At 39.7% G+C, this 23930-nt stretch overlaps 1 protein-coding gene across 6 annotated transcripts in view; it reads left to right on the plus strand.

The window, feature by feature from the left end:
- Positions 1-23930, plus strand: part of PHF20 (PHD finger protein 20) — a 77082-nt gene that overhangs the window by 34217 nt on the left and 18935 nt on the right. For 3 of the 6 annotated variants that reach the window (XM_080558458.1, XM_080558459.1, XM_080558460.1), the window contains 5 exons: positions 2155-2433; positions 11866-12048; positions 15016-15114; positions 18085-18246; positions 21667-21836. In XM_080558458.1, coding sequence (XP_080414584.1) covers positions 2155-2433; positions 11866-12048; positions 15016-15114; positions 18085-18246; positions 21667-21836 — 893 coding nt within the window. The remainder of the gene's footprint in view (positions 1-2154; positions 2434-11865; positions 12049-15015; positions 15115-18084; positions 18247-21666; positions 21837-23930) is intronic. The other 3 variants (XM_080558461.1, XM_080558462.1, XM_080558463.1) reach the window with 3 other exon arrangements.

Genomic DNA, 23930 nt, shown 5'->3' on the forward strand with positions numbered 1-23930 from the left:
TGTTGCTAAACTTCAGCTGACACGATCCTGTGCTCCTCTTCTAACTTTTAGCTGATCATTTAGAAGCTGTTCCCTGTGTCTGCTCAAGAATTTGTCCATCCCAATGGAAGGAAAGTGCTCCAAGCTTGGGTACAGAGCTCCTGACAGGGCCTCATCGTGACAGCTGTATGATGGTATAACAGCTTCCCTTGTCATCTTCATAATACTCGTTAAATAAATCTTTGGGCCCATTTGCCCGTTCCTGCTGTAGTTAAGTTTCCCCATCTTAATGCTAATTAAGTTGAAGCAAGTTATCTTTTGTTGTCCTGAATGCTGGTTTTTAGCCTTACAGTCAAGAGAACCTGCCTGCACTTGCTTTCACTAAATCCACCAGCCATTTCATTAATCAGTCCCAAAATAATTTTCATTCCTTAAGAATGCAGCTTCTAATGGTGCACAGTCTATTTAGATTTTGGTATTGGCAAGCTTTGTCATTCTGTTAGCGTGATCCAGTTGTCCAGGTTTGTTGCAACCTTACTACCCTCATTGCTTGAAGCAATTTCCCTGTCAGGATGTTCTTAATACAACTATGCCAAAATTTCTTTCCCATTTTCCTTGTGAAACACCTAAAAGCTATATCTTCATTTCTACCATTTTCTTCTTTCTTTTAATCAATCTCATGTGCATATATGAGTTTCTTAATCTTTCCACCTATACCAGTCTCCATAGTACTATTCCTTGTTTTTCCTCCATGAATGACTTCAAGGTGTTTGTTTTTTTCCCATGACATAGTATTTAAATTGAGTACACTTCAGATAGTTTTCTAGGGTGCTTTTTACGTATTCTTTAAATATGCAGTTCAGTAGAATTCACCACTTTTGTTGCTACATGCTAAAAATTTGTGAACGATCTGTGCTGTCTTGTATCAAATTGTGTTGATGCTATCTATAACTCTCCCATTCAATCCGTTCCTGTGTACATGTGCTTGTAAAAATCTGTAACTGCTCTTGTTCATGTTGGTAATGTTTCTGGGTCCTTTGTGCTCTCTTTCCAGCTACTTTCAATGTAATGTCTTGGTACACAACATGTTAATGAAAACTTTTGGGTTGTATCAGTGTTGCTGGGTCTGGGTGTTGCCTTTAAATGCTTCTTCCTTCTTAACTCCCTGAGTTTGAGAATACTCATAAATATGGAAATAATGTTTTAGTGCTGGCAAAACAAATGGAAAATTGATATTTGGAAACTGTTTTGTAAAAATGATACCTCCTTTCATACGATTACTTTGTCCTCTAGTTGGTGGTTTTTATTTGATGCCGTATGTATGCTAGTGATGGATAATTGCCCAGATCTCTTGTATCCGTTTCCAATTTGCTGCCTCTCCTGTTTTATCATACACAGGGACTAGTGACAGTAGTCTGATTTACTGTTAGTTCACAACGTTTATGTATTTCATAGCAAAAATATTAAGTTTCTAAAGTCCTGGGAGAAGGAACAAGAACTTAACAGGTCAAATTGAGGTATACCCTGGTTGTACAGTAAAGCTTTGTTAAGCAAATGGTTAAAACTTTCTTGAGTTGGAAGACTTGCCTTTTTTTTTTTTGAGAAACTAATTAACCGTAGCTTCTAGGAGACATTTAGAAAAATGTCATTCTGACATACTGTTTATTGTTCCATTGTTGTTGAAAGTAATCAGACTTTGGTGGTCAGGCAAGGCATCCAGAAAGAAGATAGGAAAGTAGTTGAGCAGAAGTGTTTTCCTTGGAAAGTGCTTGCACCAAAGATGTGAACAGTTATAAACATGTAAATAATATACCTGATAGAATATACTGTATGTTTTAGTTGGAATACTGAAGATTATAATTCTGTCTTATATCTAGAGTAGCACTATATACAGTGATACTAGCTGTTGGGCAAAGGACTCGTAGAAGCAAAATATCTAGACAGTAAGTTATTCATAAAAACATGAACATTGTGACAAATGATTTTAGGAGTACAGTAGGGCAGAGTTTTCCCTTAAACACTATTATCTTAATGGCAGATACAACATTAAAGTTTTATTTTTAGCATTTCATAGCTAACACATTTTGAATGCATGCCCATTTTTTTTTTAATTTTGGAAGCCTTTTGATAAATATAGCAAATGCATGGGGGAATTTATCTGTTTTGTTCTTACAGTAACAAAACCTTTTAGGAGAGCAGATTTTCTTGCACCAAAAAAAAATGCAACTGTTGATCAAGATCACAAGTTTAAATGCAAGTTTGTGGACTGTTCAAAATCCTTCCGCAAAGCGAAGTTATTGCATTATCATATGAAATACTTTCATGGAGTGGAGAAAGCTGCAGAATCACAGCAGAACCCGGTAAAAAGACATATTCAAACCAGAGCTTCTTTGGCTTCTGAAAAAGCTAATCAAGAAAGGTCAAAAAGAGGACGGACCTCAACTGGTTCATTGTGTAAGTATCTTGCTGATCTCTTCCTTTTCTTTTCCTTTTTTACTTATTTATTTTTATTTTTAACAGCAGCAGTAGCAGGGAGGGGAAGCAGAAAAGAACAGAAATTGATTTTCTTTCAGGCCAAAGGAGCGAGCCTCCTTACGGCTCCATCTTACGTATTTCTTTGTGGAGAAGGAGTATAACAATATCTGTAAACATCGTGTTTTAATGAAGATAAACTGAAGAAATTCCCTCATCTAGAAATAAGGATCATGTACTACAATGAAGTGACTATGTAGCTTCTGTTATTTCTTTGTAAAAGCTTACTCAAGTGTTAAGCCTCTGTTTCTTCTTGAAAGCTACAATCCATGGAGTTCCTTATCTTTTTTCTTCCTTCCATTTTTGACAAATGCCTAACTAGCGTTATTGGAAGACTTCTTTTGTCCTTTTCTGTACTAAGGCAACAGTCTGGATAATTCCATCTCTTTATTTCTTACTTGGTCTTCGCATTTCACAAGCTGACTTCAAGAATGTAGTATACTAGTGTAGGAATCTAATACCTGTCTCTGCTGGACCTATAGAAAAAAAAAGCCAGTCTTTAACAAGTGCAGTTGCTAGAGATGTGCTTGAAAGATCCGCATGCAACTGACAGTGGAAAGGGAAAACCCTTGGGCGGGGGGGCGGGGGGGGGGGGGTGGAAATCAGAATTCTTCAGTTATAACTGATAACTGCTTTGCAGTTTTTAGAATTACGTTAACTTCTGCTTCACAGTTTCATTCTCTGAAGCACTTTGTTCCTGGTGTCTCAAATACTTCAGTAACAATGTGGGTGTACCTGGGAACTGCAGTGGTGGTGTTGACGATGTGTCCAGTCTTTGTTCTTGTGGGCTGCTTTCTCTTTGTACTGCAGGCCCATGAGGATTATCTCTCCTGTCTTCTGACTGAGACGGTTTTATAAAATCCATCTTTCTCTTTGCTGAATTCCCTGGTACTTATCAATCATCTTTGCACTTGATCTTTCATTAGTATTCTGTATAATTAAGAACTTTAAAATCTTGCAAGCTATTCACTGAGTTACCGGTATACGATAGCAGAGTATAACGTGTTTTACTTTGCTTCATGTCTGCTTTTCATAATGTGTCTGGCAAATATTTTTCATTGGAGATGCTACTTCCTGTTCCTAACAAGATAGCGTAACTTAATTTACTGCTACTGAATGTAAACTTCTATGCCCCAGATGCTTCTGTAACTTGAAATAACACAAAGGCATAAGATTTAATTAATTAAAGGCACCTTTTCCTTAAGTGTTTTTATACTTGTTTATATAATTGTTTTTATATGTGTTTATTATATTCTGCAGCTTATATGAAACTGAATTACTGCCTAGAGAAAGGGAGCTGGGACAAGTGGTTTACAAAGTGTGGCCACTAACACTGCAGAGCAATCAGAGTAGGCTTCTTGCATAGAACCATAGAATGGCTCGGGTTGGAAGGGACCTTAGCTATCATCTAACTCCAACCCCCATACCGTGGGCAGGGATGCCACCCACTAGATCAGGTTTGGCCAGGCCCCATCCAGCCTGGCCGTGAGCACCTCCAGGGAAATGCATGTCAGGTGGTTTTTCATAGCGGACTGCTATTCTACTTTTTGTGGAGCTGTACAATTATTTCAGTTTGAAAAATTGTTTTCCTGTGATTGGTTTGAGTGAACTGAGTAGTGGCTCAAGATCTTGATCCTCTCATTATTCCCTTTCCCCAGGTATATACTGTTGGTTTGATGCCGCCATCTTGGCTGCACTGGTGGGTAACTTTTTGTGGCATTAGGATCTAATAATACTTCCTTATATTAAATCTCCACCCCTTTCTTTCTTCATTTGGGAGTGGGTGTGTGTGGTTCATAGCATATCCCTGCAAATAGTCCCTTGGCTGTGCTCACAGCTGATGACTGTGAATCAGCAGTGTGGTGGAAGATGGACAGTGGCGTTTTCAAAGTCACACTCACCATCAGACTGCTGTTGTGGAGCTACTGGTTTTCCTCGATAAGGAAAAGGAGTGTCATTTTACATCACTTATGTCATAACATGTCCGATTATTAAGTGGTGTTTGTTTTTTTAGCTCAGCTTTTTAATTCTTAATGTTCTTCCTTTGCTGGTACCAAAAATTCTGAAGTGGGGTTAATGGGATTTATGGAGTCATATTGCTACGTTTTGTATTCTGTTCTCTTGTCTTTTTGCAAGCCTCTTTTCTGTTCTTAACTGCCTGAACAGGAAGACAGCCTGCTAAGCAACACTGTCACCTTTTTAAAAAGATGTTTTGGGATTTATTGCTTAGTGAGAGTGCAGACTTTCAAATGCATAATTGGGTATGGTATACAGTGGGTATACTTTATCATCTTTACGATCCTTTTGTGAGCATTACAACAAATTCTCCTATGCAAAGTGTACATATTTAAAAAATTATTTTACGTTTTGGTAAAAATGTCCTTTTCATAGTACTTTCTTTTATTAGATTAAGAAAAGGTGGCAACTTCTAGCAGACAAGAGTTCAGAAAATAGTTTTGTTATTCCAGAAACTTGCTTTAGATACCCTTGCTTTAGAAGCTTTATTACGCTTTAATCCTTGATCCTTCTGAAGTTTCATCTTGGAGTTCTAGGAATGTTTTCTGTTTCTGCTACACACTATATAAAAATAAACAAAAGGTTGGAAGTGAATGGAAAAATACTTACTTTTCCTGGTCCTGGAGTTCTAGGAAATGATGCAATATTCAGAACAGTTGGAAAAACTTGTTGTAGTGCTTGAAATTAGAATTCTGACACATTGAAAAGATGGATGTAAGCGGTCTTCATTGACCATGCTTTGGGATGCATGAAGAACAAATTTAAGTGTAAGTATTTTGCACAAAAGTAGAGACTGCAATTTCAGCATTTGAACTGTTGTAAATCATGCCACTTGCCGTTGGCTTCAAAATGTGAGCTAGAAAGTTTAATGTTGACTTGATTCATCCAGTCTTCTCCCTAAGAAGGAACTTGCCTTGGCAGTGACGAATTCGACAGATACCTCTCTAAATTCTGTAGTCAGTTTTCATAGAATATTCATAGAATCATGGAATATCTTGAGTTGGAAGGGGGACCCACATTGAGTTCAACTCCTTTTCTATGAATAGAGGGGAAGGAACTACCATTGCCTAGTTGGTATTTTAGTTTTCCTTGACTTGTCTGAACAAAATAAAGCAGACTTGAATGGCTACTGGTACATTCAGGCAATACCTCTTTTTAATTTATCAGGAGATATTATCATTGTCATGAAAGAACTTTTTTCCTAGCCCAGTGCTATAATACTGAATTCTGTGAGGATTGCTGCTATTTGGCCTTTCAGGAAAGAACCGTCATCTGTAGAGAATAAGGCTGTTGATTTCATGTCTCCCTGGAATATAGGAGTTGTGGGTATTTGTATCCTAAACTCTTAGGTTGCAATCTAGAGCCATATAACAGCCCTTCTGTTTAAAAAGAAAAAAAAAACTTTGGAGTTACTTGGTGATTGCTGTAGTGAAAGAAAAGAATAGAACCACATTCCATGTTCAGGTACCTCAACATAAAGTAGGTTTTGTTTTCTCTTTGTGGTCACAGCTATTTCTCTGCACAATCATTTATTCTTTACTATGATAAAATATGTCCTTCTTTACCATGACTTGTGCCCTACAAACATTTTATGTAAATTACTTCATATAAAGATGTCAGCTTGCTTCAGATATGTCTGGCCATCCTATTGTATGTGAAGTACTGCACAAAGTTTTTTTAGTGTCGGTTGTGTCCTGACTGAGGTCACTCCAAGGTATTTGGACATTCAACAAAATTCAGTTCTTGCCCTTGTGCCAGGGAGTGAGCTGAACAACTTTTCCTGAAGTCTGAAAGTCAACTTGTGGCAAACTTCAGTGCTTGAACAGCTGATACGCTTCACCTCAGACCTTGGTGAGGCTTCATACTTGATACGTACTGAAGATCTGCAGGTAAATTCTAACCTTGTCAGATGTGAACAAGTAGCACAGTTTGAGTGTATATGCAAGAAAATCCTGCCAAAACCTTCACTGAGGTGGCTGGTGTACTCATAATACTCTTAATAACCACTTAGTCATGGCCTGAGCATAACTGTTGTACTGGTAGGGACTTAATCAGCTGATAGATACCCTTACTCTTACACTCCTAAGACATAGATCTGTTGAGGTGTCTTGCTTTGAAGTTAGAACTGCTTTTTGAGAGCTCAAAAACTCCTTGCCGCACTGAGCTGTGTTTTTGGTATGTGTGTGTCTAGTCTGGCATGTTGCTGCCAGTGCTGGCCCTGCTGTTCTTCTTGCCATGAGGCACAAAAGAAAGCAGAGGACCAGCAATCTGTATTTTAAGGGACCATAGAAAACTTGTGCCCTGCTGAGTCTGTGAAAGATACTCGTGGGGGGGGAAAGCATGAGTTTTGTCAGTCATTTTTAAATTTTTGTATACGGTCCAGATGTTAGAAAACTCACCTACTCAGAGTTAATGTGTTGTGATAATTGCACGAGTGTCTTAACATCAGGAATACATATAAAGAAAGAAGGGTCTTGTCTTTACTCATTATAATGATGAGATCCTAACCATGCATGGAGAGGGAACAGGATGGCAAACTTGCTTTGCTTAAACTTAAAATTAAATTTATCTAAGGCATCCAGTTGTGGTGACAACTGTATTGCTGTTAATGAGGACCACTGTCACACAGCAGAGTGGTTTTCAAGGTGATCCTTTGGTGGTGGGTGCCCCTTTGCTAGTAGGAAGAATGTACATGGGTGCCCTACAAAACACAGGGTTTGTCACTGTCAGAGATGGTGAGGAGCTGTGTAACCCTGATTTCTGCAGAATCGCCAGTCAGTTTTGTCTTATCTCAAGATACGGCATAGAGTTTGTGGAGGATAGCTGTGTCAAATTCTTTAGCTGTAAGTCAAGATAAGTGGTCTTTGTTATTGAAAACATGAGTGCATGTTCTCAGCAAAGGATTTCACAACTGTGTATGGTGAATATTGTACAATAGACAACACTTGAGGAATTCAGTCTCTTTGCTTCCTGCGGAGGTAGAATGTTCTTCCTAAACCGACATCTGTTCTGTTGGACATGAAGGCTGTTGCATTGTCAACTGACTTGTGACACGTTCAGATCTAAGTTCCTTTTAAGGCTTTACCTGGCTAGTCTTTGTGGCTTCTGCCTGGCTGAGAAGATTTCATTTCTTAGGTCTATATTTGTTCTAGTTTCTAAGATACTTCACTGCTTCCAGATCAGTTCCTCACATGGAGGGAGGGTACTTCTCACAGGCTTCGGAAAGCCGAGTCTGCAGGATAAAGGCCTGAAAGAACCTGCTGGAAGAAGGCTGTGAGCAATTACAAGCAAGCCTGTCTGTTGTTTGTTTTTGTTTTCTTTTAACAAATTTATCTCCTGTTCCTGTTATTGTTATTTAAGTTCATCTGAACTGGAAATTCACCTGCTGGTGTTCCACTCCAGTGTCACGGTTCAAGAAATGTGCAGCTATTCAGTACCCTTGTTCTGTGTCAGGGAGCTTTTGTGGTCTATTTGTAGAGAATCATATAATTCTAATAATTACGGATATTCTGAATCATAGAGGGATTAAAGGGTACCGCTGCCATCCAGCGGGACCTCGACAGGCTGGAGAGAGTTGGGTGGGGAGAAACTTAATGAAATATAAAGAGGGCAACTGTAGAGTCCTGGCAAGAACAACCTGGGACACCAGTGTAAGTTGGGGACTGCCCTGCTGGAAAGCAGTAAAGGGGTGAGGGACCTGGGGGTCCTGGTGGACAGCCAGATGACCATGAGCCAGCACTGTGCCCTTGTGGCCAAGAAGGCCGGTGGCATCCTGGGGTGTATCAGAAGGGCTGTGGTCAGTAGGTCAAGAGAGGTTCTCCTCCCCCTCTGCTCTGCCCTGGTGAGACCACATCCAGAATATTGTGTCCAGCTCTGGGCCCCTCAGTTCAAGGGAACTGCTTGAGAGCGCCCAGCTCAGAGCCACAAGGGTAGTTAAGGGAGTGAAGCATCTCCCTTACAGGGAGAGGCTGAGGGAGCTGGGTCTCTTTAGGTTGGAGAAGAGGAGACTGAGGGGTGACTTTAATGCTTATAAATATGTAAAGGGTGAGTGTCAGGAGGATGGAGCCAGGCTCTTCTCAGTAACATCCAATGATAAGGCAGGGCAATGGGTGCACGCTGGAACATAGGAGGTTCCACTTAAATATGAGACAAAACTTTTTCACATTGAGGGTGACAGAGCACTGGGGCAGGCTGCCTGGGCGGGGGTTGTGGAGTCTCCTTCTATGGAGACTTTCAAAACCTGCCTGGATGTGTTCCTGTGTGACCTGATCGAGGTGTTCCTGCTCTGGCAGGGGATTGGACTAGATGATCTTTCAAGGTCCCTTCCAATCCCTAACATTCTGTGAATATTTACTTTGATTTTGGTCAAGTTAAGCATTATCAGGAATGTGTGGAAGTTGTAGCTTAGATGATACCTGTGTCCTGTCTAAGGATAAAGTGCGGGTGTCTTCATGGGAGCTGCACAGGCAGCTTTAGAAAATGCATGGTCACTGGAGCACCTACTAGGGTCTTTATGAGCATTGTTCTGCTTTTACTACGGACTTACAGTATAGACATGGGTTGTTTCTTGGTAATTTCAGCTGACTGATTACAGGGACGAGTGCTTGATGGAGAAGTTAGTTAGCAGCAACAAAACTACAAGGTGTGGTGTGTGCAAATACAATGTTTTTGCGTTTCTCTGTTGGCTTTTCTTGAAATTGTACATCAGGAATTCCTGTGATGGGGAGGAGACAGGAGAGTAGGAAGCCTTTTAGGAGAGTGAAGGTTGACTCAGAGGGAGGAGCGTAAAAGCATATGGCGTGCTGCTGGCGGTGCTAAAGCAGAAAGCCTGAGGTTGGGGAATGTGTGGGTTTTAATGGCACACTCATAAATGCAAGTTCTTAGTTGTGGTTGTTACGGTAAGTAATTGCTTTTCATTCTTCTGGTGGCTAATTTAAAAATTGGCCTGCTTCACAGAAGTGTACTTGAAAATGTTGTTTTGGGACGATTTAAGATACTACAGTCAGAAAGTTTACAAGTTTGGGTCTTCATGGCACAAGTTTAATCTTTACATTCCCAAAAGTTTAGGATGACTTCCCATATTTTTAATCTTACCTTCTTTTCAATTTCAGTCACAACTCCTGACGTGGATTTCAGAGTACTCAGCAGTCTTAGACCCTCTACACTTTTCTGTTGATGGAACAAAAAGTATTTCAGAGTTAACATGTTTGTTGATAATTATTTTTGAAGAAAAATACACCTGGCATATGATAGGGTACCTTTGGACTACCCCCCCAAAAAAGAGTGTTCATGGTAGCTGAAAAATATTACAGGAATGGATTAACCTTTGTGTGTTAAAAGATGCAATAGTCTTGGCAAAAACCTTCTTAAATTTTCACTCTTACAAAGCTAGAAAACAGAATACTCTTTTGTTCCCTCAAGAGTCTGTGTATGCAGATCTCAGCCCACAGGAAGCCTTTTCGTGGGATCAGGGTGGCTGCAGAATTCTTCAGATGTTAATTTATGAAATTGAGTTTAGCTCCTGGGAGGAAGGAAAATTAGGAGGCCTAAATGAAGGTTGTCTGGCTTTTTTCCTAGTCTGATTGTTTTTAAGTTCCCTGAGATGCTGTTCTATAAATATTTTTGGAACTTAAAGCAGGCAGAATGGTAGATATTCAGGAATGCTTCTCTGGCTTGTTTATGTGTCTTGTCAGCCTGTGCTGCTGCAAACCTTTTGCCTTTCAGAAAGCTTGCTAGGACTGTGTTGTTCCCAAACAGATCATAAGGTACCATAATCTTATTTTTCAGCTACTGTGTACCATGGGAAAAAAGATTTTTGTTTGAACTGATGACTTACTCAATTCATTGTTTGTGAAGGTTCGCAGAAGTGATTTCTGTTAGTGAGAAGTCCTGCAAAAATAGACCTGTATTTGAACAACAACAACAAAAAAAAACCTTATTCCTGCAAGAGAAGTTGGTACTGTTGAAAATGGAAAGCTGTACGTATTACTGTGGTATATTATCAAGGAGTATCTTCTGGATACTCAAGGAGTATCTTCAAGGAGAATTCTCCATGGAAGAAACGTTCTACATCCTACAGTCTTGTAGTTCTTTTGAGTTCAATAAGCACCCAAGGAAAGGCAACAGGGAGTTGCCTTACTGGACAGAAGTCACCTTCATGACAGTCTTGTGGAGGAAACTTGGACCCCTTGTCACTTTTCTGTCTTCTATTGTAGCTGATGCAAAGCACTATGGTAAATGAGTATGGTAAACTATGGTAACTAGTTGGTTATTAAAATTGTTACAAACACCACCTTCTCTTTTTTTCTGAAGTTTTAACGTAACTTCAGTGTGGGAGGAGGACCAGGGAGAAAGCCATCTGACAGCCTCAGGTTTTGCTGGATATTTGCTGGTTCCTTCAGCCTGAAGAGATCCACTTGATTCTAAAAGGGACATGAAGAGGTTTCTTAATGTGCCTTACAGCTCCAACTTGAAATGTTGGTCAGGCCAGAGTACTTGATTCCACTTCTCTTAAGTATGCTGAACATGGACTCTTCTGTCTTCAGTCATTTTCAACTCCTGCTCACGGTTATTTAGAGAGGCTTCCAAGTGAAAAACCTATTGACATTTAAGTCTTCAGACAGGACAGAAGTTGCCTTTAGTATCCAGTTTGAGATGCTTATGATTATAGAATTATACATTCTTGATGAAAATCAGCATTCTGTCAGCTTAGCTACTGGTTCTGATTGACGAAGATACTTGATGTCATACTTCAAAGTAGCAAGAAGAATATTGCAAGAAGACTTAATAGTTAATGGAGTCACAGATGAAATTGTCTATCTCATGATTTTATGGATTTTAGGTAGTGATGCTGAATTCTTGCATCTCTCTCCTGGCTGAAATGCTGTTATTTCAGTGGTATGTACTTTAAAACTCCCCTTCCTTAGATATGCAGAGCTTCTATATGCTTGTTACAAAGCACACTTTTGAGAATAGGCTGTGGTTCCTCTAGTTAAATTAACAGGACCTCTTTTATTTTATTTTCTCTTTAAAGAAACATTTATCTGACCATATCACTGCTGAGCTGAACTGTTTCTCTCTCTGTTTCCTCAATGCAACAGTATTTCTGGAAGAAAAAAGCTTTGGGGATTGCAACAACAACAAAAAACATTGCAGGTCTTAGACTTTAAATCAGCTTCTGCTTAAAAACTCTTCTGTGGTCAAGTTGCTGGGACTGCAAGCTCAGTGGTTTATTTCATCAGAGACGCTCCCTATGGACAACTAGAACTGCTGCTGGTGAAGTAGAGTTCAGTTTTGAAAGTATTTAAAGTTTGGACCTCGTCTTTATTCTCTTTGTAGATGCTCCTCTACGCATAGCCCTAAGGAGTACCCCATATAGAGATGAAAAAATAGAGAAGAGAAGAACATCAACTGCTGTAAATGCATTAAATAGTCACCGATATTCTGTTAGAGAACAAACCAAGGAGAACCACATAGCGAGATCACTCCGGAAGCCTCCAGAAAAAAAAAGAGTTGAAAATGGTACGCTTCTTTAGTTTAAAATGAACTCTTGCAAAAGGTTTAAGCGTTGGTAGGAACTGATAATATTCGTAGAAAGCATTCTATATACCTAGTTTTTAAAAGTTATTTTTTAATGAGTATACAATTTAAGCAGTATTTTTCACTGTTCCTTTGTAGTGGTTTCAAATGAAGAATCATTATAATGAAATTCGTGAATTTTTTTCTATACTCAGAATTTCAATGTTTCCAGTCATTGTGTGTAACATTTTTTAGATGGAAAAAGTAGTAGAATATTTTTTAAAAAGAATGTTTTCATTCAATTTGCTTACTTGATACGTGTCTTAATTCCGTTGTTGGAACAACCCTGGGTTGTCCAAAGTGTTATTTTAAGTAATCGTGAACTTGTCGAGATGCATGAACTTGAGACTTTACTTTTTCTGGTAGCCAATGATCAGTGCTACTGAAAATCTCTGGGTGGCATCGCTTAACTCTTTTCAGTGTTATATTGTAAACCCTGTTTATACTAGATTCTGCTATAATATAGGTTCCTACATCACTATTCTCTTTCAGATATGTGGTGACAATTTGAGCCACAATGGTGAGGAATGTGAAAATCTGTGCTAAGTGAATTTTACTTGTAATACTTTTATTCTGGAGAATTTCAATTTTTTCACTGGTTTGACTCAGTAGGGTATTTCTTATTTGAGAGAATGGCCTGAAGATGTTAGCACAAACTTTAAAGTGTTGGTGGGGTTTGACTAAGTGCTCATCCTCTTTAGTCTCTCTTGGCCATGCAGGGAAATAAAGAATTTATTTTTTTGTGTGCTTTTGGCAAAAAAAAAAAAAAAAATCCTTTTTAAAAATGTGGTTGTGATAATTGCTTTTAGGATTGTATAAGGCATTTTTTTTCTCTTTGATTATGCAAGTCTATGAGGATGCTCCTAACCTAGGTTAGGTTGGGTGACTGCCGTATCTGGTTGCCTTCCAGTGAGAATTCTTTAAACTTCCAAATACTTACAAGAAACAGCTTTGGATAAAAATATCCAGCAGTACAGGGTTTTTGGAAGGCCTGTTGATTTAACTGTATGAGGTAGTAAATACACAGAAAAGTGCAAATACTTACCTTTTTAAAAGAGAAATGAAAAAATACATACTCTCTAGTTCAGAGGGAAAAAGCATGGGATCAAGGAACGGTTTTTGTCCCACTTACAACTGATGTGTTGAGTGATGGAAGAAATGCCCTCTCACATACCCTAAAACAGATTAGATGATCTGACTATCTTCACTTTCCAACTGAAAAGATGCAATTTTTTCCTGCCTATATTGACCTCAGTTATTGTCTCTTTGACCTTTTCCTGGAAGAGGAAAATGACAGAACTTAATAGGGTCCCTGCATATGAGCAGGGAGAAGGAAGTGGTACCCAGAGGGTCCTGAGCACTGGGAGACTGGGAGAGATTAAAGACAAAGGAAAGGAAGATGTAGCTAGAAGCTTTATGCTGGGATATGCATGTGAACCTCTTTTTCCTTTCACAACCCCCCCCCCCCCCCCCCCCCCCCATGGTAACAGAGTGGGAATGAAGTTTCTCTTTTACTGCCTGTCATTTTCAGTCATGTTCCTTCTGAGGGACATCTAATTTGTATGGCAGGCTGCCATCAATGTCAGCAGCTAACCTGGCTGCTGGCAATGCGCAGGTTTAGCAACTGTCATTATTAACATGCTGAAGGAGGTCAAAAGCTGCAAAGGAGCAGGAGATACGCAGGGACTGAAAGGCAGGGGAGATGTAAGAGCTGAAGGCTTTTTAAAGGACATGCTATAATCATTTGTCCCCTGCACATTTATCACAGCTGGTAATCACCTAAATGTGACTGAGATGTCCAATTTCTCAAAGTGGGCAGCTTGTACCTCAAAAACATAGCCTCACATTGTGGATTAGAGAGGTTACTGAATAGTATGTTGTAGGAGGTTAACATAACATACTGGTATTGTTTTGCTTCCTGAGTGGTTACAGACTAGTTGGGGTTCTTAAACATTTTGTGTAGGAGAGTGTTTCTGACAGTAGAGTGTCTTTAGATGTTTGTTCTGATATTGGTAATCAGTGATTGAAATGTTTTTTTTTTTTTTAAATGGATAGTGAGTGGCTTAACCAGCTGAGCACTCTTGAGAGCAAAGCCCTTTTGAGATGCAAGGCATACTTCCATAGTACACTTATGGTTGCACCTAGTAGTCTCTGCAGAGTCTGGAGAGTTTATTTTAAGGAACTCTGCAAGTATCTAGAAATTTTGCTGCAGAGAACTAAATCCGAAAGACAGGAGTTGCGATCAAGTGGCAGGAGATCTAAAGCAAGGGTTTGTACACATTTCCTGGCAATGTGGTTACTTACAGCAAATGCTCTGGAGGCATGCTTTGAGGATGGACTTGACTGAAAGATATCACCCAATTATTCAAAAATTATGATTTTATTTCCATAAAAATAGGATGGGAAGGAAACGGTGAGAGAAAAACAGGTATAGACAACTGAACCAGTTGTTACTCCATTTTTCTATGAAAGCAAAATGTTTGAGGAACTGGACTAGAGTTGGGGGGGAGGGTTCTCACGTCAGACACAACACTACTGAAATGTTCAGCAGTAATTTCAGTTAGAAATTTAAACTGTTTAGAATATGGATATAACAAATGCTCAAGTGTTTTGTTTTTTAATAATCTCTGAAGGCTGGAACTCCAACTACCTAAGTAGAAAATGGGGCATTGGTGCCTAGTTGCTTTCTCTTACATGCTATTGTAACTTAGTTATGGGACAATCACACTAGGACATAAAACAGACCATTCCAATTCTGTGGGCTGGGAATTCTTACAGGTAATACTTCTTGCTGTTTTTTTCTACTGAACTGTCCATGCTTGCCTGAAGAAACTATGGGTGCATTTAAGAAAATTAGTAGAATAGTTGTGTATATCTTTAAAATTAAATTGGAATGTTGTCTAATTTCAGCTGTTAAAGAATATGAGAAGAACAAAGAAAGAAAGTCCAAAGACTGTGGAAGGTCCAAGGCAAAGAAAAAGAAAAAAAAGAAAAAGAGAGCTAAGCCTGGTAAAGCTTTTTTTTTCTTTAGAGGAAAATGGTTTTGTTTCCTTGTTTTGCCTGTTACCCAGTTCCATGCTCTTGAGAGGAGACATTGCAGATATTTCTTACCATATCATTGCAGATATGTTTCCTTCATTTACCTAGTAGTTGTGATTTTATTGTCATTAAGATTAAACCATGATTGGCAAGATAATTCATGTGTATCATTAATGCTGATAATAGTGGTTATAATGGCACAGAATAAATCAAACTCCAAAATGGATGTGTTAGTCTTCAAGTTTGGCTTTCCATTAGTAAGATAGACTTCTATGCAAGTTTCACCCAGTTAAAGAGTGTGCAGGTCCCCTCAATTTGTTACCAAGTATCCTGTGTACCAGATGTTCCCTGTACATGAGAGTTTTAGCTCTCCTGTTTGAGTGATGGGGCTTGAAAATGCTGATGGGTCCTCTTTTTTCTGCTGTTAACTTTGAGTTCTTATATATTCACTTACTTTTAGAGGTTCTGATAATGAGCTGACACATCCAAGTTTTTCTTTTCAAAAGGATAAATCTTCTGGAGACACAGAGTAGAATCTTTGCTTTGTCTATCTCATGTCTCATAAACTGCTGTTCCACCTGCATTTAATAGGAAGGTTGTAATAATGTGTCTTCCAAAGCTTCTGAAGATGAAGTCAACAGGGAATACTTTCCTCTTCACAGTTTGAATGCCATATATAAGCCCAAGATGGTTACTGGCAGTTGGATTTGTAACTTCCAAACGTGGCAGTTGATATCGTAAGATTTCAAAATGTACAGATCAAGCTTGACGACTTCCTATGCCACTGATTGATGTCTAGGATCATTAAAGCAGTGTATTCATGCATAATTTGTCAAACGAGAGCTCCTTATGGAGGAGTTTCTCAGACTGGAAAGAATAACTTTTGTTAACTTCTGTGAAGACGTTGGACAAGCTGTCATGAGAGAGCAGAGGGAAAGAATGAACCACAAGTAGACTGACTCAGAATTGAATAGAAACAAATGACTTCAGTGACTTTCTGATGACATGGTGCCCACAAATATGTAGATATTCTACAAATCCTAATTTGTAAACTTACTCAATAATTTGACAAATAATCATACCAACAAATTGTTTGTCCCTTTGTCCTTGGGTTTTTGAAACGTAAATGAAAGCATGTTGGCTTCTGAAGCCTCCAAAGTGGGTACCAGACAAGTTGCGATAGCTGTGGTGGCTGGATGTATTTCTAGTTTCTGTACTTTAGCTTACACGATCTGGAAATTCAGCATTTTAGTGTAGAGATATTCAAATGCATACAAAAAACATGATGTGTCGTGTTCCTAAAATTTTTGGAGCAACATGAAGGTTTTGGGGCATTTAAATCGCAAACTAACCTTACTTTAGTTAGTTATCTAAAATCTGTCCTTCTCAGATCTCATCACTACGCTGTAACATCTTCAAAGTTCAGAAGTCAAGAAATGGGCAGACAGCACTCCAGAATGAGGAGCTTTAGTTTATCTTACAGTGCTGAAATTGGAGTGTTATCAAATGATTGGCACCAGAATAGTGAGGAGTGACTTTCCAACACTGACACCACCACCCCCTCCCCGGTAAAACATCCAGCTAAATATCATCCAAAATAAAACTTTCTCAAGATGCTTGCAAATTATGTTCTTCTGAACATACTAGATTAATTGGATCTGAGAAAACCATAGGCAGGCAGTGCTTTGAACTTGGACAAACTGTTTCTACTACAAAGTGAGGGAGAGAGAGGCTTGATGCCTTACTTCTTCAGAAAAGAGACATCAAAAGAGGTGAGAAATAGTTCTCAAGGTGAAGTCAGGAGAACACACTTTAACTATTGCTGCACCAGCATATGTCCTGGACAGTTTCATTTTTTTGTTAAATCATCAGCTGTATTGGTTCCCTGAATTTTGGGGGACAGACTATAACAGGCAGATTGTTTTAATTCAGACTTGCAGTCCTTACGCTATTGTCAGGTCTTTAAAATGCCTGAGGCAATTAGCAATAATCAGCTCTCTGAGCTGCAGCGGTTGAGAAGGTCAGTGACTCTTGGGCCCAAAGATTTTTTTTTCTTTTCTGTACATCTTTTTATACATCCTTTTATACAATTACATTCCTTACATTCCTTTTTATACATCTTACTAACAGAATTCTGTGTACTAGGGCAACTTGAGGTGCATGCAGGTGACTACAGCTAAATGAGCTTTCTGTCTGTTGTGCATTACTTGCAAGAACTTAGGCCACTTGTGTTTCCTGGGATTTATTCATTTTGGCCCTATATTTTTACATCAGTTTTGATGTTGTCCTTATTTTTTAGTCTAGGAACTCTGAAGGTTTCCTTCAGATGACTGATGTGGAGGGTACTGCTTACAACTGCAGACAGACTGAGTTGATGTATGTGCCAGAGCATGATGAATGGGTGTGTCACAGAGAAACGGTTCTAGGTGTTTCCTCCATATGTTTCTAATTGTGGTTTTTCTTTTCCACCCAAGAGTACCATTTTGTACATATGCTAGGAGAATATAAGAAGAGGCTCTGTTTCCTTGTAGCCCGTGACATTAGGGAATGTGTTTAGCCCACGTGAATAATGGGGTATGAGGGAGAGGTCTCCAGCTAACAGTGCTTGAGTAGAAATGTCTGTCTGTAATGCAGAAGCATTTGTAGATGTTCATCCTGAAGAATATTTATGTATAAATAACCAGTGTTTCCAACCTTTCTCACTTCATCAGTGAAGATGATTGAGTTGCACAGGGTTTTTCTGGCTCAGAGGGTACCTTTATTACCTCTAGGAAGTTTGCAGTTCTTTCAGCAACATAATGAAGTCCCGAAGTCCTAGAATATTAAAGTGGACACTGTCTTAGTGAATCATATGTACCTGTTGTTATGATGCTGTTTTTTCTTCTGTCTTGTTTCCTTAACCACAAACTTCTAACCATAGTACTTCTTATAATTTTACAGAATACTCTGGCAGTGAAGAAAACACAGATATTTCGCAGGAACTTTCTCCTGAAAAATCAGTTGTCACAAAATGTATTTCTTCAAATAAATCAACTGCCCACACAAGCACAGAGCTGCAGTGCTCTGAGTCTGCACAGCACAGAGGAAAATCAAAAACAAATGGTAAAATGAGACTTCTTTATGGCTTACTAGTTCTGTCTTTCATTACCGATAAATTCGTGAGCTGCTCTATTACAGCATGTGTGTGAAGGCTAGTACTCATAATGCAGGTTTGGCTATTCTTGCTCATGACCTCATGTTTCCTTTGCACTGCCTGAAGAAGCTGAACCCAATTCATTTGTCAGAGCTAGATGCTGGTGGTGCTTTTTGCTGTTCGCTTTGTCTCTGCCAGTGATTGGAAAAAGGGAAACATCACTCCCACTTAAAAAAAAAAAAAAAAAAAAAGGGTAGAAAGGAAGACCTGGGGAACTACAGACTGGTGAACCTTATCTCTGGGCCTGGGAAGATCATGGAACAGATCCTCCCAGAAGCAATGTCAAGGCACACACAGGACAAGGAGGCGTTCTGAGACAGCCAGCACAGCTTCACCAAGGGCAAATTGTGTCTGACCAATCTGGTGGCCTTCTAGGATGGAGTGGCTGAATCAGTAGACAAGGGAAGACTATCTAGAATGTCCTCTACCTGGACCTGTGTAAGGCCTTTGGCACAGTCCCACATGACATCCTGATCTCCAGATTGGAGCGATGTGGATTTGGTGGGTGGACCATTCAGCGGGTAAGGAATTGGCTTGAAGGCCATACCCAGAGCGGTGCTCAATGGCTCCATGTCCAGGTGGAGGCTGGTGACGAGCGGTGTCCCTCAGGGGTCTGTCCCTAGGACCGGTGCTGTTTAATATCTTCATCAACGACACAGACAGTGGGATCGAGTGCATGCTCAGCAAGTTTGCAGATGACGCCAAGCTGAGCGGTGCGGTTGATACCAAAGAAGGAAGAGATGGCATCCAAAGGGACCTGGGCAGGCTGGAGAAGGGGGCCCATGTGAACCGCATCAGGTTCAGCAAGTCCAAGCACAAGGTGCTGCACCTGGGTCAGGGCAGTCCCAGACATGAGTACAGGCTGGGAGAAGAACTTGCTGAGAGCAGCCCTGCAGGGAGGGACTTGGGGGTTCTGGTGGATCAAAAGCTCGACATGAGCCAGCAGAAGGGCAACTGCATCCTGTGCTGCATCGACAGAGGGGTGGGCAGCAGGTGGAGGGAGGTGATTGTGCCCCTCTGCTCTGCCCTGGTGAGGCCCCACTTGGAGTACTGCGTCCAGGTCTGGGGCCCCCAGCACAAGAAGGATGAGGGTCTGTTAGAGAGGGTCCAGAGGACAGCTACAAAGTTGGTCAGCACCTCTCCTGTACAGAAAGGCTGAGAGAGCTGGTGAGGCACTGGCACAGGTTGCCCAGAGGAGCTGTGGATGCCCCATCCCTGGAGGTGTTCAAGGCCAGGCTGGGTGGGGCTTGGAGCAACCTGGTCTGATGGAAGGTATCCCTGCCCACGGCAGGGGGGTTGGAATTAGATGATCTTCGAGGTCCCTTCCAACGCGAGCCATTCTATGATTTACAGAAGTTTTAAGAGTGTATTACCCGTTTTGAAAATTCAAACACATTTTGCACCTTTTTGCAACTCCTTATTAGCTCTATGATAAGCGTTCAGTAATTCCATCTGTTATTTTTCCTAAGGTTTCCTTCAAAGTAGTAATTCTTTCAGAGTTAAATAGGTGCTTTGCAAATTGTATACAGTGTTCATTATGTTTGGGACAGCACTGGATATGATTGTGTATTATACTGTATACTGCTATGTGGTTTTCTGATGGCCTTCAGAGCTTCGTTAATGACAAGAAGCTCTTGAGTAGCTCTTCCCTAGTACCTTCATAATACTTTGTAAACAGCTCAAATATGTGGCTGTTACATTCTAGCTCTCATAATCTTTTGATACCTTGGTGTCTTGGTATTTACTGTTACAAATAGGTATAGTAAAAAAAAAAAAAAGGTTTTCTTCCTCCAGTTATTCTTAAAGCTCGCAAATTGCCTTGAAATGAGAAATGTATGACAGCCTGTTTGTAGGTACAGGAAACATAAAACATCACCATACAGATAGTGTTGGTGACAATTTGATTATTGTTTTGATGCAGCTGTTCTATTGTTGGAGTTCAGGAAAAATTAACTTCAGTTAAATTTTTCTCTTTTTACTGTATTGTGGAATTAAAAAAACAACTGAAGACAGTATCACCATCTGTGCTTAAAACACGGTCTGCTAGTCTGATAAGCTGTGGTTTTGGAGCATACCAACAATAGAACATAGAGTTCAGTAACATGGGCATCAATTGCTCAGACTTCTTGTGATCAGTTAATACACTTTGAAAGAGGTGAAAAGTATTGGAAATAATTTTTTCACCCTTTTCACCATTGTTTTGGTGCTTTTTACGTCTGCAGAACTTGTACTAGCAATAAAGGTAGTGTCTAGATAAATAAGATCTTGTAAAACCCTTGTGTAATATGAAAGTACAACGTGCTTAACCTGGCACTTCCAGTATCCTTCAGGAAAAATCACTGTTTCTCATAGGTGGAACAAAACTTCAAAACATGAACATTAACTAATGCATTGGAGTTTCAGTCCCTGAAACTCATTGAGAACAGATCTTTCTCCCAAACATATAGTTTCTCCAGACTGGTTTTCGTATTTCTACAGTTTCATTTTAGGGGCGAAGTGATCAAAATAGTTCTACCCCAATATAGGTCAGAGACCACAGTATAGTTGATTTATGAATGAGCTGGAGGAGAGTGAAAGGTAAGAACTCTAGAGTACTTCTCAAATAACTTAAAATCTTTCTTTCACCTCTGACCTTCCCATTCCGTACCCACAGAACGTGTAGACATTGCGTTAATATTACTGAGATGTAAGTATCCCAATTTAGCTTGTTTTTTTTCAGTGAAGATTTTCCTGATGGTTTTGTTCAAGCCACAGAGGTTCTGTGTAAATGCTTTAAGTAGTGTTTGAGTATCCTTAGAGTGCACTTCAACTGAATTGAGAAATCTACTCTCAACTGGAGTCTAAAGAAAAAAATTCTGAAAGATTAAATTTTGTGTTGGACTTTGCTTCTGTGATGAAGACATTTCTTTTTGAGATCTACTGGTTCATAAGACAGAGCCGTGTTCTGTTTTAGCTCTACATTTACAGTACCAAGATAGTTCTATATAGATTGCAGGAACTAGTCTAAATCCTGTTTGAATTTATATATCTGGTTTTGTTTGTTATACCTACTTGTCTAAAAAGACTTTGTGCTTTTGGTTTGAGGCGTTGTTTGTTGAGAGTGAAATTTTAATGACAGAAGCTGTTAAGTTAGAATATTTTGAAGAAGCTATTAATGACAACATTTAAAACTTTGTTGTAGCACTCAAACAGTAGGTCACTATTGTGATGTTCCTTGAATTCAAGAATGAACTGAAACTTTTAGTAATGCATGTCTACATAATGAGCGTTGAGAGTTTTCTGACCTTTCTGTAATTACTTGCTATTTTATCTGGTTGCTTTTTATACAGAGGAAGACACTATGAGTGAGTCATCTATGGATAGCTTGCTTTGGAGTGATGATGACTGCAGTCAGGATGTTGATGTAACCACAAATCCTGATGAAGAAGCTGAAGAAGGTGATTTTGAGATTGTTCGGTGCATTTGTGAAGTAAAAGACGAAAATGACTTCATGATTCAGGTATGGATGAAGTGGAGTGTGGATGCACTATGTAGTGAAAACAGTGGAAGGTGTCAGTCCAACAGTGGAAAAGCTATTGTAGAAATATGCACTGATACATTCTATACATGAAATCAACTGTCTTCTTCTGGAATCGTAACATTTTTCAAGATAACAGGTCAGGGTGAGCAGCTGTTATGTTTGTAGAAAATCTTCAGTCTTTTTATTGAAGGAAAATGGGTGAGGAAGGAAAAATCTCCATGAGTCGTTAACGGTTGGTTGGTTTGTCACTGTAGATTTGCATTTTTAAAAAAAAAAAAAACTACAACGGCTTCCTAGGTTTAGAGAGTATACCTTTAAAGTTAGTGGGGCTTTAACTGGCTTTTTTTTTCCTTCCCTCTAGTTTTGAACACGTTCAGAACATTGCTGTCCAATCATAATACACTTCCGTTTCTCTGCCATGGCAAGAAGCTTCACTTAAACTTGCAACCCTCTATATAGTATGGACAAAAAAAAATAATCGTTTGAGCTTTTTTTTGGAAGCCAAACTGAAAAACTGCATTTGTGCATTCTGCAGCATCTTCTGTAGTTCATAATCTGCATAAAGCCATGTGTCCATTCACAATATTATGTACTCTTTGTAAACTGAGTTTGCAGAAAGCTCTTTGCAGCTGGAGCAGCATCTATCTGTCCCACTTAAAAGTAGTGATAAACGTCTGTTTGAAACAGCCCTGGCTGTTTACTTTTAGTTCTTGAGCCATCTGTAAGTTAGTGGGAAACCATTCCTCACATAGCTGCTGTTAGCCATTCTACCCAGTTCCTATTCATTTCAAACAGTGAAGAGGTCAAGTTTATATCAAATAAAAACTTCAGCATTTTTTGCTTTAGTTCATTTTGGCACTGCTTCTTACATGAGCTGGATGGTCCCCTTCAGTAAGTCCTCTTAAATCTTAAATGCAGAGAAAAAACATGCAGGGGGCTCAGGTGTGTGATGCTCTTGAACCTAGCTTTTCACAGTTACCATTCTGAAGAAATGTGTTGTGTTGTTTTTTTTAGGAAGCTTCCAGCTTTCTTAGGTAACGTTTCTAATTGTAGGAGTTCAGTTCGAAGTGATAGTAGTGTAGCTTGGCAAGTGGGCTCACTGAGGATTTTAAGGTTATTACATACTTTTGAGGGTGTTAGCTATTTTTGAAAGGATATGGCACGGCAGTGTCTGGATTATGTACCTTCTGGGATTGCCTAATTGTTTCTGTAGGTCTTATATGTGCCCAGAAGTGCTTTTATGTGGTTGGTGGCAGATGAGCTTTTTGACTCCAAGAAGCAATGACAGAGTTTCACAGAGCATTTTAACAGTCAGTGTATCACTGTGCCAATATCATTGGGTAAGCTTGATGTTACGGATGCTTGACAGGAAAATGCTGTGTTCTGGAGCCATCTAAACCTAATTTTTCCTAAAGCATCGGCTCTGCAGATCCTTGATTCCCAGGTTTTCCAGGTATCTGTTTCAGATGTCCTGGTAGCATTATGGGAGGGCTGTTGGAGAATTGTCCTGGCAGGCCACGTTGGCCGGAGCAGTCACTGTTCTCCGCTTCTGCCTGACAGATGGGTGAAGCTCTGTGTTTTCTCTACAACTGTCCAAATCCCTGGTGCTCCTTCCCCAGGGCTCAGTTGTGTCCTTTAAGGCAGGCTTACCTTCGTGAGCCAAGTTTGCTTTAATATAAACAACATATTGCTGAAAGTTTTAGGTGGGACTAAAAACTATTTCTCTGGCACATCTCACACCCCATCTGCAGGTTTTGTATTCACTTCCCCTGGCATTCTGTTGCTAATTTCTGTGAAGCTTAACCCCACTTCATGGGACCTATTCCTGGGATAGCTGTTGGCATGTTACTGTGAGCAGAGTCTCTTTATTGCCCTTTGAAACTAGAAGGAAAGGCAGAAGCTGGTATGTGCCTACCTCTCAGCCTCCGCTAGTTTTTGGTGGCCCTTACTGCTTGAATGGGGGCAGAAACCTGTGAAGGGGAGAGGGCATGCACTGTTTGAAGAATTCTTAGCTTCTGCAGGAGGGCAGAAACACCTGTTTTGCTCTGAACATCAGCAACCTCTCCTCTGATT

Source organism: Anser brachyrhynchus (genome assembly GCF_964034855.1).
Source record: "Anser brachyrhynchus genome assembly, chromosome: 16".
Classification (NCBI taxonomy): Eukaryota; Metazoa; Chordata; class Aves; order Anseriformes; family Anatidae; genus Anser; species Anser brachyrhynchus.